Source organism: Dermacentor variabilis, chromosome 4, assembly GCF_050947875.1.
Source record: "Dermacentor variabilis isolate Ectoservices chromosome 4, ASM5094787v1, whole genome shotgun sequence".
NCBI classification, from domain to species: Eukaryota; Metazoa; Arthropoda; class Arachnida; order Ixodida; family Ixodidae; genus Dermacentor; species Dermacentor variabilis.
The window spans coordinates 10,006,649-10,021,940 of record NC_134571.1 but is presented as its reverse complement, the minus strand read 5'-3'; the positions used below and the strand labels follow the sequence as shown (position 1 = coordinate 10,021,940).

Sequence of the window (15,292 nt, the reverse complement as noted above, 5' to 3'; positions counted from 1 at the left end):
GGTGCTGTGGCAGCATTCGCGCTAATGTCCCTCAATAATTTTAAAGTAGAGAAAGGCTTTGATCCAGCCGACGACGCCACCGATAAGTTGATCGGTGACATGTGACCTTGCTTCACCCCTTTGTCGCCATGAAACGCGCGCCTGGCGAAGTGCGAGCGTTTCGCCTGTTGTGCTATGCACATTGCTGCGATAATTTCGTTCCGGGAGTACTGAGATGCCTTGTTGCTGTGCCGTTGGGCGCCGAAACCGGGCGAAGGATGGCAAGACGTTATTTTGCATCCAGCGCCGCAACCAGAACATAACCAGAAGAAAAGTATGCTTGCACAGAATTGGACGGAAAGACTGAACCGTCGGTAACTGCACGACTATGCGAGGAAAGTAACGTAGAGCGATACGAAGCCGCGAAAGAAACTATACACGTGTGTGTGCAGAGCAGCGATAGTATTTCATTCGCGCGCATGAATGTTGACGGCCGAAGTTTGTGGAGATTATTGATTTTAGTGCATTATGAGCACCTTGACTTAGCAAGTGCAGTATGACCCAGCATGCAAGTAAATAGTGCGGCAGAAGTGCATTAACTCGCTGACAAATATCCGCATTCCGTTACGTGTGATAAAAAATCACACATTTCAGCAGCGAATTCTACTTTTACACTTTCTTGTGTTTGTGCGCGCGTTGTTAACTGCGCTTTACAATAGGTCCAAAAAGTTATTTCCAACTCTGCATATCCTAATCGTACTTTGTGCATTGCATATGTGAATAAATATATTCCTAAGTGCCTGCATTACTCTGCTTTTAAAAACAAATAGTGTATAGCCACTGCTACTGGCCATCAAATAATAAAGTATAATACAATATATCAAAGTACATTGCATATACCTGCGAGCTCGTTCCTTCCAAGTTTCCCTTACACTCGAAGATGTTTCAGTAATTGGCGATGCCATTTTACTGATGAAAAATACACAACTGCAAATTAACATAAGAAAAACGCCAGAAGCGATACACGGATCGCCAGCAAAATACAGTGCAGTAATAGCTAGGCCAATCCGCGTGCGTTTCGTATAAGGGCCCTCTAATTCTTTCGGGGCTTTAGCGGCGCACGGAGGCGAAAAGGCATAAACTCAACAATGCGCGTCATGATTCAAGTTTACGTGGCGACGTCGCACGGTTAACGAGAACAGTCAACCGCATTCACACACGCGCACACACTACGCTCGATGTTCGTGTGCCGCGAGACTAGATCACGCTGGCAGCCCGAACACGATCGAGGAGACTCGCTGACACGATACCACCGCTTCAGAATGTCACGACAGTTGCACTGGCTGTAGCACTGAACCACAAAACACAACAGTCATCGTGTAATCGCTACACGACAGACACACTCAGCGGCAAGAAGGCTGTTGACGCACTCGTTTCCACACACACACATGATGTTGTTTAGTTGCCGTGAGGGTCGCACGTTTCAGCGACGTTATGTCGAAAGTTTTTCGGTGGTGGTGGTGGTGGTGGTGGTGGTCGTGGTAGTGGTGAATTGTAGCAACAGGCGGGTTTAGCCTGGCGATCAAGGCCGGCAATTGCTCCGCCCGAGCGTCTCGCACAATACCGCTGAAGGGTTTCACCATATGTCCATCAAACCAGTCTCTCTTAAGAATTCGATGAGGAGACGTGAAGTTTCTTTGCGGGCTATAGCTGATCCCACGGGAAATATAAAGTGTTGCAGGCGCGCATGTGGAAGGTCCTTGTTTTGCAGATTCTTCAGGAGAGTGTCTCTTTCATCTTGGAATTGCTGACAGGACCACAAAAAGTGCTCAATATCTCCGGTCTCGTTGCATGCCGTACAGTTCGGAGAATTGATTCGCCCCGTTTTAAATAACCAGGCCGGCGTATTAGCAGATCCTGTCCTTATTCGATATAGAAGTGAGGCTTCCTCTCGGTGCGATCTCTTGGTTACGCAGGGCATATGCGGTGGAACCCACAGCGACGCAAAGTGATTTCGAATGTCAGATTTTCGCACTTGATTACTCTTTGGAGCCTTGATTTTGGGAGGATGATAGAGCGCTGTGTATGCAAGCGCTTCAGCTTTTTCGTTTCCTGAGATACCAATGTGGGAGGGAATCCACTGAAACTTTACTGTGAAGCCTTTGTTGTTGAGTTCTTTCACGATGGCTAGTGATTTGCGTGGGAGCTTGAGGGATGGCAAACCACGGTATACTTGTTGTAATGCGGCCCTTGAGTCCGTAAGGACAGCCACATTCTGCGGAGGCAATGTCTTTAGTTTGCGCAGAGCAGAAGCTATTGCTACGCCTTCCACAACTGTCGATGAGTTTGTCGACGAAGATCCGTGTATCGACGCCTACCACAACTGTCGACGAGTTTGTCGACGAAGTTTTTCGGTCCGAGCGACTGTCAGCCTTCTTTTTTACATGAATTATTCGTTCAAAGTAACCGCTATGTGTACGCAGCACACTTACAAGCAAAGGAATTCACAGATCAAACGGGATTAAGCGCACGCAATCGCCAAGGCTCGCGTGGTGATTGAGCGCAAACGAACGAAAGGTAAACATGCGGAATCGAGGTGATCAAGCACTGATTCCGCTCCCTTGAGCGTTTTTATTTCAGCGCTCTTTTGAAATTAAATGACTATAGATTTAGCAGTTCGGGCCCTTCTTTCGTTTTTCACCACAGCCATGCACCAGTAGGTTTTATTTCCGCGCGTGTGCAGATATTTTTTCTCCTCACGAATGCCGCGGCGCCGCGGTTTGGCTTGGGCGCCGTCTGCTACAGGAGCTGCCTAGGTGGCGCGCGCGGCAGATGTCGCTACCTTATTATAGAGGGTCCTTAATTCGCAGTCGGGCGCGGTGACCGTGCGCGCTCTCTGCCCGCTCGGTTAGACTGGCGGAACAAGCTGCTCCTTTGTGTGGAGGTCTCTCTTGAAGCACACTTCGTGGCAGCAAATACGTGGTCGGGGACAAGAAAGTGCTACTGATGCAGGTATCCATCATGAGGGATTAGCCAAGAGCCGAACTGTTAGCACAAATGAAAAAAAAATATATAGAAATTGAATTAACAATTTCTGCCACTATCAAAGAGATAAGCAAAACAGCATTGAAGGAAAATGTAAATTTAATCACGATACAAACAGAATTATCAGATAATCGTTCCTCTTTCCCGTTCTAGTTTACCGATAATTTTATGCCTATACCTTATATATTGGCCGTTAACGTTTCGCAGTTTATAGTCGCGAAACACCATATTAGGAAAAGGAGTATTAACAACTCCGTCTTAAAGGTCTGTCCGCCTATTCTTGGCTACAGCCTCAGAAATGTTTTCCTCCGCATCCCCGGACTATCTTATTAGTACCGGCCGGTTATACCTCTATATTTTTGTGCCATATTATTAATCCAAAGATTCCTTGCCGAGTTCCAGGCACTTCTTCGTACGTATCTAGCCTCTAACGCGGAACGCGCTTAACGGAATGGTCCCATCTAGGAACACTGGAGCGAACAAGTAGTTCAACGTTTCAAGCATAAAGTTTCATAATGCACATAAAGTTTCCTACGATTACTCGAGGGAACTGCTTCTGTTTATCCACCATTGGAATGGTGGGTAGTACATGAATTTTTCTGCTTGGGGCTTAAGACGTTCTTGTCATTTCGTTTACTACGCTTTATCTGGGCCTAAATTTCAAAGCAATTGACACTTTTTAATTCAGAAGGTAATAAGGTTCTGCAAGCACGCGTAATCCCTGGTAATGGCAGTGGTTCCGCTTGTCCATGCGTCCGTGGGGTAATGGTTGCAATATCGGGCTTCTGTGCTAGGGTCCTGTGTTCGAATCCTGCCGTCCGACAAATTTGATAATGGTTATTGAATTATTTAAAACGCAGAACTTCCTTGCGAATAATCACTTTGCAAAGTGACAAAGCCATTTAGAACAAGATGGACGATGTTTAGGCAAATCCGTGTACCGCACACAATTGCCGTGCTGGCTGAGCTGCCCTGCTTGCAAATCACGTAGACACTGGCGCCACAGTTCCCTCTAGCAATTCTATGATTCAGCCAGCATGGAATTGACGGTTAGTGCATGGAATTACCTAAACTTTGCCCTGTTGGTCTCAAACGGCTTTGTGACTTTGCAAACCCAACATTGCGCGGTGTATTGAATAATTAAAAATAGATTAATAGAATTGTCCGACGGAAGTATTCGAACACACAAGCCTGATATTGAAAGCATTACGCCACGGACCCATTTTTTTCTGACATGGTATTTATTGCACCGGGCGAAATGCAAAAACACCCGTGTACTTGGATTTAGGTGCACGTTAAAGAACTCCAGGTGGTCGAAATTTCCGGAGTCCTCCACTTCAGCGTGCTTCATAATCCGAAAGGGGTTTTGGTACGTAAAACCCCATAATTTAACTGTTATAACACATAATCCTGGCGAGTGCACCAAACGACTTTTTACCTTGCAGTCCGTCGCCTGCACCGCCGAACCGCGGCGGAATCGCTGAGCCATTAACGGTTAGTGGCAAATGAGTAAAACAGTCTCTACAGAACGGAACAAAAATTTTCAGACCTAGGTAGTCTAGTGCACACCCAAGACTTGTAACGCGTCTACGATGCAACACATGCAGCTGGCACTGTGCTCCGCGTGGTGCCGGCTAGTGAGTTTGTGCGTGTCATGCACATGGCTTAGCTGAGGCACGCATGTCTACAATTGCGTTTGAACTAGGTTTATCGAATTTTTTTTTGTTCCTTCTGTTTTTCTTGTTCCTAAATTACTATTATTGTGTGCCCAAATTATTTTCATGTCTGCAGTGAAATTCACAATTCTTTAGGGGAATATCTTTTGTTTCTGCTTGTTGCAACCACCCAATTTTTTCCGAATTCCTTATTGTGGTTATGCGCCATAGACCTTCAAATTATTCACAAAAGCATGAACGGTGCTTGCCCCTGCTTAACTACAAACATATGTGATCATGTGACGTGTGCGGGGCATTAGACACGACGCCGCTTTCACAAAAAAGTCGGCAGCAAGGTCTCCTGCTCGCAGACTCTTCCCGATGACTGGAAGGACACCCAGGTGTACGACCAGAGCAAAGTGCTGGCGCTGCGTATTCTCCACGAGGATGCCAGTGGCCACCACAGCGCCGTAAGGGCGGCCAGCAGGGACTCGTACTACAGTTCTTCCGAGAGCATCACGGTGAGCGAGATACCTTTCACAGCTATGGTGGCCCGTTGCCCCACCGAGCGCAGCGCAAGTTTTAGTGCCGGCCCATGTGATTCGTAGATGACCATACGTACAGCTCCCTCTGTAGTCTCCTAAAAATGTATGCTAAAGAGAAGTTATAAGTTAAGTGGGATCGGTAAATTAAGTTACACTTCCGTAATTTCATAAATGAAATTCTTGCTGTGAGCACCGATTTTATAGGCTCGAAAAAACACAAGAACGAAAGACAGGGTAGCTTGTCATGGTGTCATCATATGTTCACAGCATCTACTCGGGAATATTTATTGCTTCATTGACAAACAAGCTTTGCCCTTCATCGGAAAGGAACCAAAAGCTCAGACATTTGCTAAACGAAAATGGCCCGGGAATGCTATAGTATACTTAAGAGGCCGTGGCATTACGATAACGCACCGGCGCTAAGGTAAGGCACGGAATTCTAAAAGGACGACCTCACCCTTCAGTTTTACCGACCAACTCTTTTGCTCCAAGTAAATGCAGATCGCGTATCAAGTTTCTCACCGGACTACACTAACTCATTGTTGATTTTTAATGCCCCTTGATATCAACTTAAAGCATAAGCAGTAATGTTAACTCCCAAAGGCGTCTTGCCAATAGTAGACCGCGCAACATTACTATACTTGCTTGTACCTGACATATGCAGGAAGAGGAGGCCCTGGCGTACGACGCGACACTTGTGGTGAGCGACATGCTGACACGGCTGTCGCGCGAGCGGCCCGAGCTGGGGCTCGAGCTCTACCAGGACGCCACATCGGGCCAGAGCTCGCAGTGCTACGGCTCGCCGCTTGTGCCCTACAAGCACGGACAGGCCATCGTCGAGCTGCTCAAGAAGGTCAGCGCTCCACTTGCTTTGGCGGCCCGTCGGCAAAGAGGTCCCGCCGTGTCCAGCAACAGCCCAGCTCTGGTGCATGTTTCTGTAGCTCGTGTGAGCTCAACCACGAACACAACCAACTCTAACTCTGCCGACAGCTGCAGAGCTTAGCGCGAGCCAACATTATGCGCAGCGGTATTTTCAAGAATCTTCCTTTATTTAAATAACAGTACATAGCGAAATGACAGCACAGAGAGAAACTATCCTAAGAGTCAGGTGGTGCGCGAGGACTTCTTGCATTATCGGAAATAACGCGCCCGCCGGGGCAGAGAATCGAATGCGCGTTCTGTAACACCATAACCACTGAGTTCCAATAGCTGCGGCTTACGGAATAGCAATATCAGTTTTGCTTCCGAGTAAGAGCTCGTCCTAAAATTTTTTTTCTCCCGTTTTTTCTCATGTTGGAGGAGCAAATGGAGGATTTTAAAAAAAAAAACTTCCTCAGGTAATGGGTCCTAGATCTGAATCCTTTCCGTTAAATGCAGGCAATTTATCTGTAGATCTCTAATGAGAGGACTTCCGTGATTTATATCTCTATGACATGGCGTAGTGCGAGTTCGAGTTTCCTCTGAGCCGTACAAGCGCTACGTCAGCAGCGGGGCCGGCACAATGCAAGGATTCTTTTCGCTCGACTCTGGGTGTTGCTATCTCTCCGTGCGCGGCCGTCGGTGATAACGTGGACGGAGTGCCGCTCGGACCACTGACAAAGGGTGGAAATGAATAGCATGCAAATAGAACCGTTACACTGTGCCGAGCCCAAGACGTTGCCGTAGCGCCTCGGTTCTTTCGTCTCGTCTGTTTCGTGCGCCTCCTTTCTGCTGACGCCACGGAGAAGCCACCGACAAACACTTGTTCTGTCGCTCGTAAAGCAACCTCTGCGAAATGCAATTTGAACTGCCTGGTTCAGGAGCGATGAGTGGAAAAATGGCGTTAAGCATGGCCTGCACGTCCGTCATTTCTGTGTGCCGCCTCGTTTCGCATCTTGTACCGTCAATATTTACGCTGTTTGTTGGCTATGTGCGTCGCAAAAGTAAAAGAAAGAAAGAAAGAAAGAAAGAAAGAAAGAAAGAAAGAAAGAAAGAAAGAAAGAAAGAAAGAAAGAAAGAAAGAAAGGAAGAAACCTTTCTCGTCGCGGTTTTATATATTGTGTAGGAGTTCTAAAATAAATCACCAATTAAGCAGCAACATAGACTGGGCACTCAGTGCGTTGTAGGTCAGAGACCAGATCAGCCCTGCCACCACCGGAACATTGCAGACTTCATGAGAGGAGCTAATATATGACTGAACGGGTCGGCAGTTTCTGCAGACCAGCAACAGACATCGTAATGCGCCCGTTTACCGACTTCAAAGTAAGAAGCGAAGGAGGAATAGAGAGAGAACTCAAATTGAGAAAAGGAGTGTGTTCTCACAGCATTTTGTGAAGCAAATACTCGACCATCACAGTGAAACGTCCAGCTATTATAATAAATGTATTCGACCGAGCATGTACTCTGTGCACACACGCGCAAAGTCAATCGCAGAATAAATGTAATAATGCGTTGTCTTCTACTCCATAACAGAAGCGTTCATTTTGTGTGCTGCAGTCAAATGCAGTGCACGTTTCACCTACGCTTTCTTGTGTGTGGTGCAATAGTTGGCTGCCTCAGTTTTAGAGTCAGTTCAATTCATTCTTGCTTCCATTTACCTGTTTGCTTGGAATATATTATGTTCCCTTTACAGCGTCATATCGTTCCTAAGTTACATATCTAGTTAGTTAGTCACGAACTAGATATGCCGCCAAGAATTTTATGCGGGTGATAAGTTTCCTAGGTAAATTTGAAAGCGTCGTCATTTATCGTTGTATTCGCAACGACGTGAATAAAATGGTGTGGGCAAGTGGCAAGTCTTGTGCGCATAAGACGTTGCACTTAAGCCTGGAATCCTTGTGAAAGCGATAGTAGTGGATTTTCATTCAAACAGATCCACATATTCAAGCGCAATTGCCCCATTACTAACCAATATTTTTTTCTTGTTGCGCAGACCTCTGTCAACGGCACCACTGGTCAGATTATGTTCGACGAACAAGGCCAGCGCGTCGGCTACACAGTCGACGTTATGGAACTTACGATGCGGCACAAGATGCAGAAGGTGCTTATTTTTTAATGATAAACGCGAATTTAGTCCATGATTTATAGAACTGTGCCTGCGTGCGCGCTTGTACGCACCCTGCAACCGGGAAGCCCACGAACTGCCAATAACCTCTCGGCTACGCCGTTCTAATGAGTGCTATGGCATCGCCTCACCGCCTCACTGCTGGGAACGCTTGTTATGATCAGGCCTTCATGTTTGCCAGCAGAAGAGGGCCCAGCCACTAATAAGCATTGGAGCCTCGTAAATATAAATTACGCTCATTCCGGCATGCATGAAAAACGTACAGCTCAGACATCGCGATTAAAGAGTTTTATTTTACTTTGCGTCGCAATTGTTTCCCACAGGCGTTCAACAACACGAAGTTATCAGGAACACAGAACATGCAAAAAGAAGGGAGGCTGAGATAAAAACGGCAGGGGGCAGAAGGGTGTCTGTTCCCTTAACCTCCCCGTTATGCTGCCAAGTTACACAGCGCTGGCTCCTGTGGTTCTTTCACTCCCTTTTCGTTGACATTTTTGAGTAGCGCATTTGACAGCGGCCAATCCTCGACCGCATGTTATGGCAACGTCAGCATCACTGCGATAGCTGGCAGCCGCAGCAGCTATACGCGTACCGTGTGTGTATAGCATTAGCATCCGAACATTATAGCAGGAAATAAAATAAAGCATGTTGCAAACCCACCTCCTCTAATATACACATGAGAAGAAGGGCTGTAAAAGATGAACGAGCTGCGAGCTATTACCTTCTGTGCGCAGAAAAATTACCCCGTAAATATTTTACCACTCTGAAATGTTCTTCCACTAGAAGACATGCACAAAGACGCAAGGTACAGGACGCACGAAGCGCTTCGTGTGTCCTATTCTTTATACGCGTCTCTTCTAGCTCAAACACCATTGTGCAATGCGAAACCAACTCGCGCAAGTCACCACTTTTATGATTACTTAGCCAAGTATAGCCTCCCGTAAAAGGAAAAACTATTTCTTAGCTACGAGGGAGTAAATTTTCCGTCTCTTAAGTCCGTCGATCATTCTATGCTAAGTAGTTTCAAATCCCGTACGCTAGCCACTACTATCACCACTATCGTTGAAAAACAATAAGTGTACAATCATTGCGTTCTACTGGTACTGACATATGTGGCACATACTTCGAGGGTAACAAAGAACCTTGAGAGCAAATTAAGGACAACGCAACGAGTGATGGAACGAAAAATGTTAGGTGTCACGTTAAGATACAGGAAGAGAGCGTTTGGATCAGAGCAAACGGGGGTAGCGAATATTTTAGTTGACATTAGGATGGAAAAATGGAGCTGGGGAGGCCATGTAATGCGTAGGGCATGCAACCGGTAGTTCTTTAGAGTTACAAGAAGTTACAGAATGGGAAGGGAAGCACACTCCAGGATGGCAGGAAATTAGGTGAGGTATTGATATGAGAAAAATTGGAGGACGCTTAAGCTTCGCCTTCAAGAGTGGAACGCGACAGCGTTCCCGTCGACCCGCCAAGGGGTATTGGGCTACGGCGCAGCGACTACGCGCCCCGCATCGGACGCGGTGAGCGTCGAGCAACGCAGCGTTCGGCGCGACAACGAAATGTGCGCCTCAGCAAGCGACGCACGCCTGAGCCTTAGAAACAGCTCGTTTCTAAGGTAACACCGCGTTCACTAGAGGCGCTTTTGTACCGCTTTGAAGCATCGAACTCGTGGCTCAGTGGTAACGTCTCCGTCTCACACTCCGGAGACCCTGGTTCGATTCCCACCGAGCCCATCTTGGAAGTTGCTTTTTATTTATGAAGTGCCTGCCGTGATTTATCGCTCACGGCCAACGCCGCGGACGCCGACGCCGACACCGACGCCGACGACACCGGCTTTTCTGCGACACGAGCTCCTTAACGCTATCGCGTTAAAATTCGCAGCCACAACTTGGAATTAGCTCGCGCCAGGCGGGGGTAATTGGAGATCGCTGGGAGAGGCTTCGCACTGTAGCGGAAATAAAAATTGGCGGCTGTATATTATTATTATTATTATTATTATTAGTAGTAGTAGTAGTAGTAGTAGTAGTAGTAGTAACGAGTACAACGTGGAAAGCTGGCTCTTTGTAGACGTACTTGCGATAACAGAAATCAATGTTTCCCAGGCTTGCCTTGATGCGTTTACCTTGCAGGGCTCCTCCGCACATTTTGTCACACGAAGCGGGCGTCGTAACAGAGGTATCGCTTTCTTTGTAAATGACAACTGTGAAGTTTCTTCTGTTGATGCATCTTTTGTACATGCCGAAACTATGATGGTCAAAGTTTGTAAGAGGTCATTTTCTGTCCATACCTTATCGATTTATCGACCACCCTCATGCAGCCTTTCACGGTTCCTTGTAGAGCTTGATGAAACTCTGTGGCAGTGGAGCTCAGTGGAGCAATTCTGCTTGATCGGAGACTTGAATATGAATATTTTATGCTCTGAAAAAGTGACTGTTTCTGATTATTTATCTACGTTGTCTGCTTATGGTCTGGAATGTACAATTGGGGCTTTTATTAGAGTGGAATTAGTTAATTATAGCCTAGTGCAATCTTGTTTAGATCACATAGCGGTCAGAGCTCCCAGCGGTTCATTTAGCTCATGTACTAGAATACAAAGGTTGGCGGACTACTACTTTGTAGCATGCCGTCTTGTATTAGCGGATGCGTCTGGAACGCCGTCGGTCAAAACTGGATCTGGGCAGCGCAAATGCCTTGTCCCTGTTGTTAATCAATCCAAGCTTGATAAGCTTATCGGTTGGTTTGACTGGGCATCCTTAACTGAAGAAGACTCGCCGGGCAAAGTGTATGAAAGGTTCTGTACGCAACTGAAAATTTTTTAATTACGTTGCACACGGCCGATAGCTAACCCGATAAGAAAGGGTCGCTGCTGGATGAACACGGAAATTCTTGCTCTCATTTCGTATCGAGACACCTTGTGGAAACGCTGCAGAAGAAATCCCAGAAACCAAGCACTGCGCTTAGAATACAAGTCGGCAAGAAGTAGAGTTGTTGCTCTTTTGCGTGGCCCCAAACGCTGTCATCTTTTTTTTATAAATTCCAACAATCTTGCATTTATGTAAGCAAAACTCGGTCTTTGGTAAATCATCTCAGAGGAGTGAGTTCCGGTAAAGGGCCTGTCTTCGGTGCTTTTCGGCAACCTCCCGCAGAAGTGGCTGATGCTTTCAACAGGCGCTCGGTTAGAGCGTCCCAAGAGCCGTCCACAAACACTCGGTCGTGAGGACAATCCGTATCTGCGTCAGCTGTTCTCCCGATAATTTTCAAGGGTGATCTGGAAGAAATTATTTACAGTTTCCGTCCTAACAAGCCCACTGGATATGATGCAATATTTTTGCACACCATCAGAAGGAATTTCAATGTGCTGTCAGATATTACCTAGCATATACTGAATGGTTGTTTGGAAGGTGACGAAATTCCAGCATGCCTAGAAACTGCAGTTGTTTTACCACTACACAAGTCAGGGAAGAAAGATAGTATTGAAGACTATCGGTCAATATCTATATTGCCGGTTATTACACTGGTCTTCGAAAAATTTCTTTTCCACACTATGTCTTCTTTTCTTAACACATTTTTCATCCTGACTGATCGACAGTTTGGCTTCGTTTCAGGGCGTTGTACTGTGGCGCTGCTTGAGGAATTTTCAGATGAACTGTTCTCGGCATTCGATCAGAATCTTTTGACGTGTGCGCTGTTCCTAGTTGTAGCGAAAGCGTTTGAATCCCTGAATCATCAAATCTTGTTAAGTAAACCGTATTGTGGGCGATTTCATGGACCTTTTTACAGCATTCTCGAAAATTACTTGAGCAACAGATTTCAAGTGGTCGCTACTGATGATAAGGGCGTTTTTAGTTCTAAGCTGTCATTGAAAGCTGGAGTTGCTCAGGGGTCTATTTTATTACCATTGTTGTTTAATATATATTTTTAACGACTTTCCTTTGGCAATTTCCAAATGTTCCGTGCTCCAGTATGCGGACGATACTGGCAAAACATCTTTCTTGCAAAATGTCCACTGAAATGTTGCAAAACGACGCGTACAAGGCAATGCTTCAGTTTACTAATAATGGAATTTTTGTTAGTGCCCAAAAAACACAACTTCTTTGTTTTCGCTCTCCACTCAAGACTACTGTAATTAACACGGCTCTCTACTTACATGAGTCAGATTGTGTTTCTTGTAAATGTACCCCTATCCCTTACGTTGGCTGTGTAATACCTCTGAATCTATTTCGATAGTAACTTATCGTGGCAACATCCCTTATCATTTGTTTGTTCTAAACTCAGGTCAGTAGCTTGGCTGTTGTTTAATATCAACCGTTTTGCACCCTTTTCGGTAAAAAAAAGACTATTGTACATGCACTGGGTTACAGTGTGTCGAGATACGGCATTACAGTCTTCGGCTTCTGTTCGGATCGTTGGAGAGAAAGAGAGAGAGAGAGAAAGCACTTTATTTGCACCCGTCAGAGAGTATGGGTGATCAGGGTGAGACGCAGCTCCCCCTTTCACCGTCTAGCTCCCTCTTAGACGGGAATTAGTCGACTTCCGGCGGTGGCCTGGGCTTCACCGATTACTTGTTTTTGGGCTTGTTCTTCCTGGCTACGGAGGGACGATTCCCATGACTCTTTGTTCCCATGTAGACCGTTTAGCGCTTGGGAAAGCGCAGAGCATGTGATTTAGGGTCGCTATACCTTCACAGTTTTTGCATTTGGAAGAGTGCACCTCAGTACGCCATTTGTGTAGGATATACGGGTTTGGGAAGGTACCCGTCTGCAGTTTTCGCCAGATTACTTCTTCCTTCTATGTGAGAGATCTATGGGTGGGGAAGGGGGGGGGGGGAGGGCGTAGGGAGGTTTCTCCTGCCTATTCTATAGTGTTCTAGAATTTCTCTGTATGTGGTTACGCCTCTGTTTTTGGAGATGCAGGGCAGAAAGGTAAGAAAAGTATTCTTAAAAATGTTGCCTACAATTCCCCAACAGTAACAGCTGCGAATATCATCCGTGCACTTGGTCTACCGTATTTTCATTCATTGCTTATAGAAACAGTTGTCAAACATTTTTGGAATTCTGCATTCAAACAAAAAAGGTGCCGCCCCAAGAGAACTTAGAAAACACATCCGTTACGTAGTTCCTCGTTCAGCCACAAGGTATGGTGCCGCCAGACTCTGTGCATATGTGCCGGACATATTTAATAAATTACCAGATGAAATTTTGAATGCGACATCGAAAAGCACGCTGAAAGAAATATTAAAGCAGTGATGGCGAAATTAACCTCCAAAACTTTTTTGCATCATAATATTTACTTCAACTTCCCTCGTTTTAAGTAAACAAATGTTATCCCCATTTTTTCATTCATTTTATTTATTCTACATGTCTCATCAATTTACGTTTTCTTTTCTTTTTCGCCATGTGTATCATATTCATAGGCATGGTCCTACAAGCCAACTGAGGCTTAGACCAGCCTGTTTATGTTGTTTTGTATTTTTGATGGCAACAAACATTATTATTATTATTATTATTATTATTATTATTATTATTATTATTATTATTATTATTATTATTATTATTATTATTATTATTATTATTATTATTATTATTATGCTATCAGCATTGAGTTGAATCAGTTCCTGCGAGGGAAGCCATGTGACAACGCCAAATATACTGTTGGATCCTCAGCTGCTGCAGTATAGTTCATGCTACCGTATTGAGAGGGGCGGTATAGCGTTCGTGCCAGAAGATTCTCCCCTACCCACAGAAAACACTGGAACTGCACCTCATATATTTGTTCATATAATCGAAAACTTTGCAGAAAGCGTTTGAGCTAGCTTCAACAAAGTTTGAGAATTTTCCATAGCAATGTTTCCCATATTATTTTTTTCTTTCCGCAGATTGGTTATTGGTCTCAAGCAACCGGTTTCATAAAACAGCCGGATTCAAGGGGATATCAACCGACATGGGTTGACCCATCAGAGAAAAAACTCGTAGTCACTACCATACTGGTGAGTGGTTTGTAGCCGTGTCAAGAAAGCGAAACTATGCACAAAATTTACTCCCTGGTGCACAAATGTACAGGAGCCGCCTTTCCTCATGTACAAGAACGCTAATGATACCAGTGATGACGAGGACAACCTGGAAGGCTACTGCAAGGACCTCATTGCCAAGCTGATGCATGCGATGGGCCGACAGTACAGCATTCGTCTGGTCAAGGACAGTAAATATGGTTCTCGAGACAAGTCTGCGCAATCTGGGTGGAATGGAATGATTGGCGAGATCCTGAGAAAGGTAAGCGCGAAAGGGTCTAAATGAATAGTGGCGCATTCGGTATTCTATCCGCTGCATGAACGTAGGAGCTACCTGATGGGCCTTTTTTGAACGCCCTGATCTAATTGCAAAGGGAAACTTTGACTCACTGCATAAACTAGGAGCACAGCGATGTAAATATGTTGAAATTGTAATGTGAGTTTGATTTCATTCATTGATTTACATAGCATCAAGAGAAGTGCAGCACATAAAGGAGCAGCACCTGATGGGGTCTGCTGTACGTACAGTGTACAACTGTACATCACATAGCATGATCCACTAGTTTCAATAGAATGCAACAAAATTTTAGAGCGCAGCTTTAAGGCGCCCGTTCCTGCGGTGAGCATCGGCATCGGCGTAACCGAGCGAATGAGCACAGCGAAGGATAAAGGAGCGAACACGGAGTGCAGCGGGGGATGAAAGACACGGGTACAAAAGCGGAGGAGGAGGTTGCGGTAAAAGCGCGAGAAGAAAGCGTAGCACGGCGGCCATGGCTACGAGGTGGTCTGTCTGCGGCGGCTGCTGCGAATCGCGCCCGCGCGTCACCCACGCACTGCACATCGCGATCTCCCGATTAGCGAGGCAGTCGTACCACAGTTCGCTCCGTTTGCGACGTGCCACAGTAGACAGATTTTCCGCGCCAGCCAACATATCGCGCAGTGAAAACACATATACAGCTGCATTCAAATTTCGCATTGGGGAGTGTCGTAATCTTCGGTGAATATATTTTGC

General features: G+C 45.8%; 1 protein-coding gene across 1 annotated transcript in view; it reads left to right on the top strand.

Moving 5' to 3' along the window:
- Positions 1-15,292, top strand: part of LOC142577715 (glutamate receptor 3-like) — a 77,197-nt gene that overhangs the window by 32,767 nt on the left and 29,138 nt on the right. Inside the window, exons 5-9 of the mRNA XM_075687170.1 lie at positions 5,051-5,200; positions 5,889-6,077; positions 8,136-8,243; positions 14,149-14,259; positions 14,333-14,542. Coding sequence (XP_075543285.1) covers positions 5,051-5,200; positions 5,889-6,077; positions 8,136-8,243; positions 14,149-14,259; positions 14,333-14,542 — 768 coding nt within the window. The remainder of the gene's footprint in view (positions 1-5,050; positions 5,201-5,888; positions 6,078-8,135; positions 8,244-14,148; positions 14,260-14,332; positions 14,543-15,292) is intronic.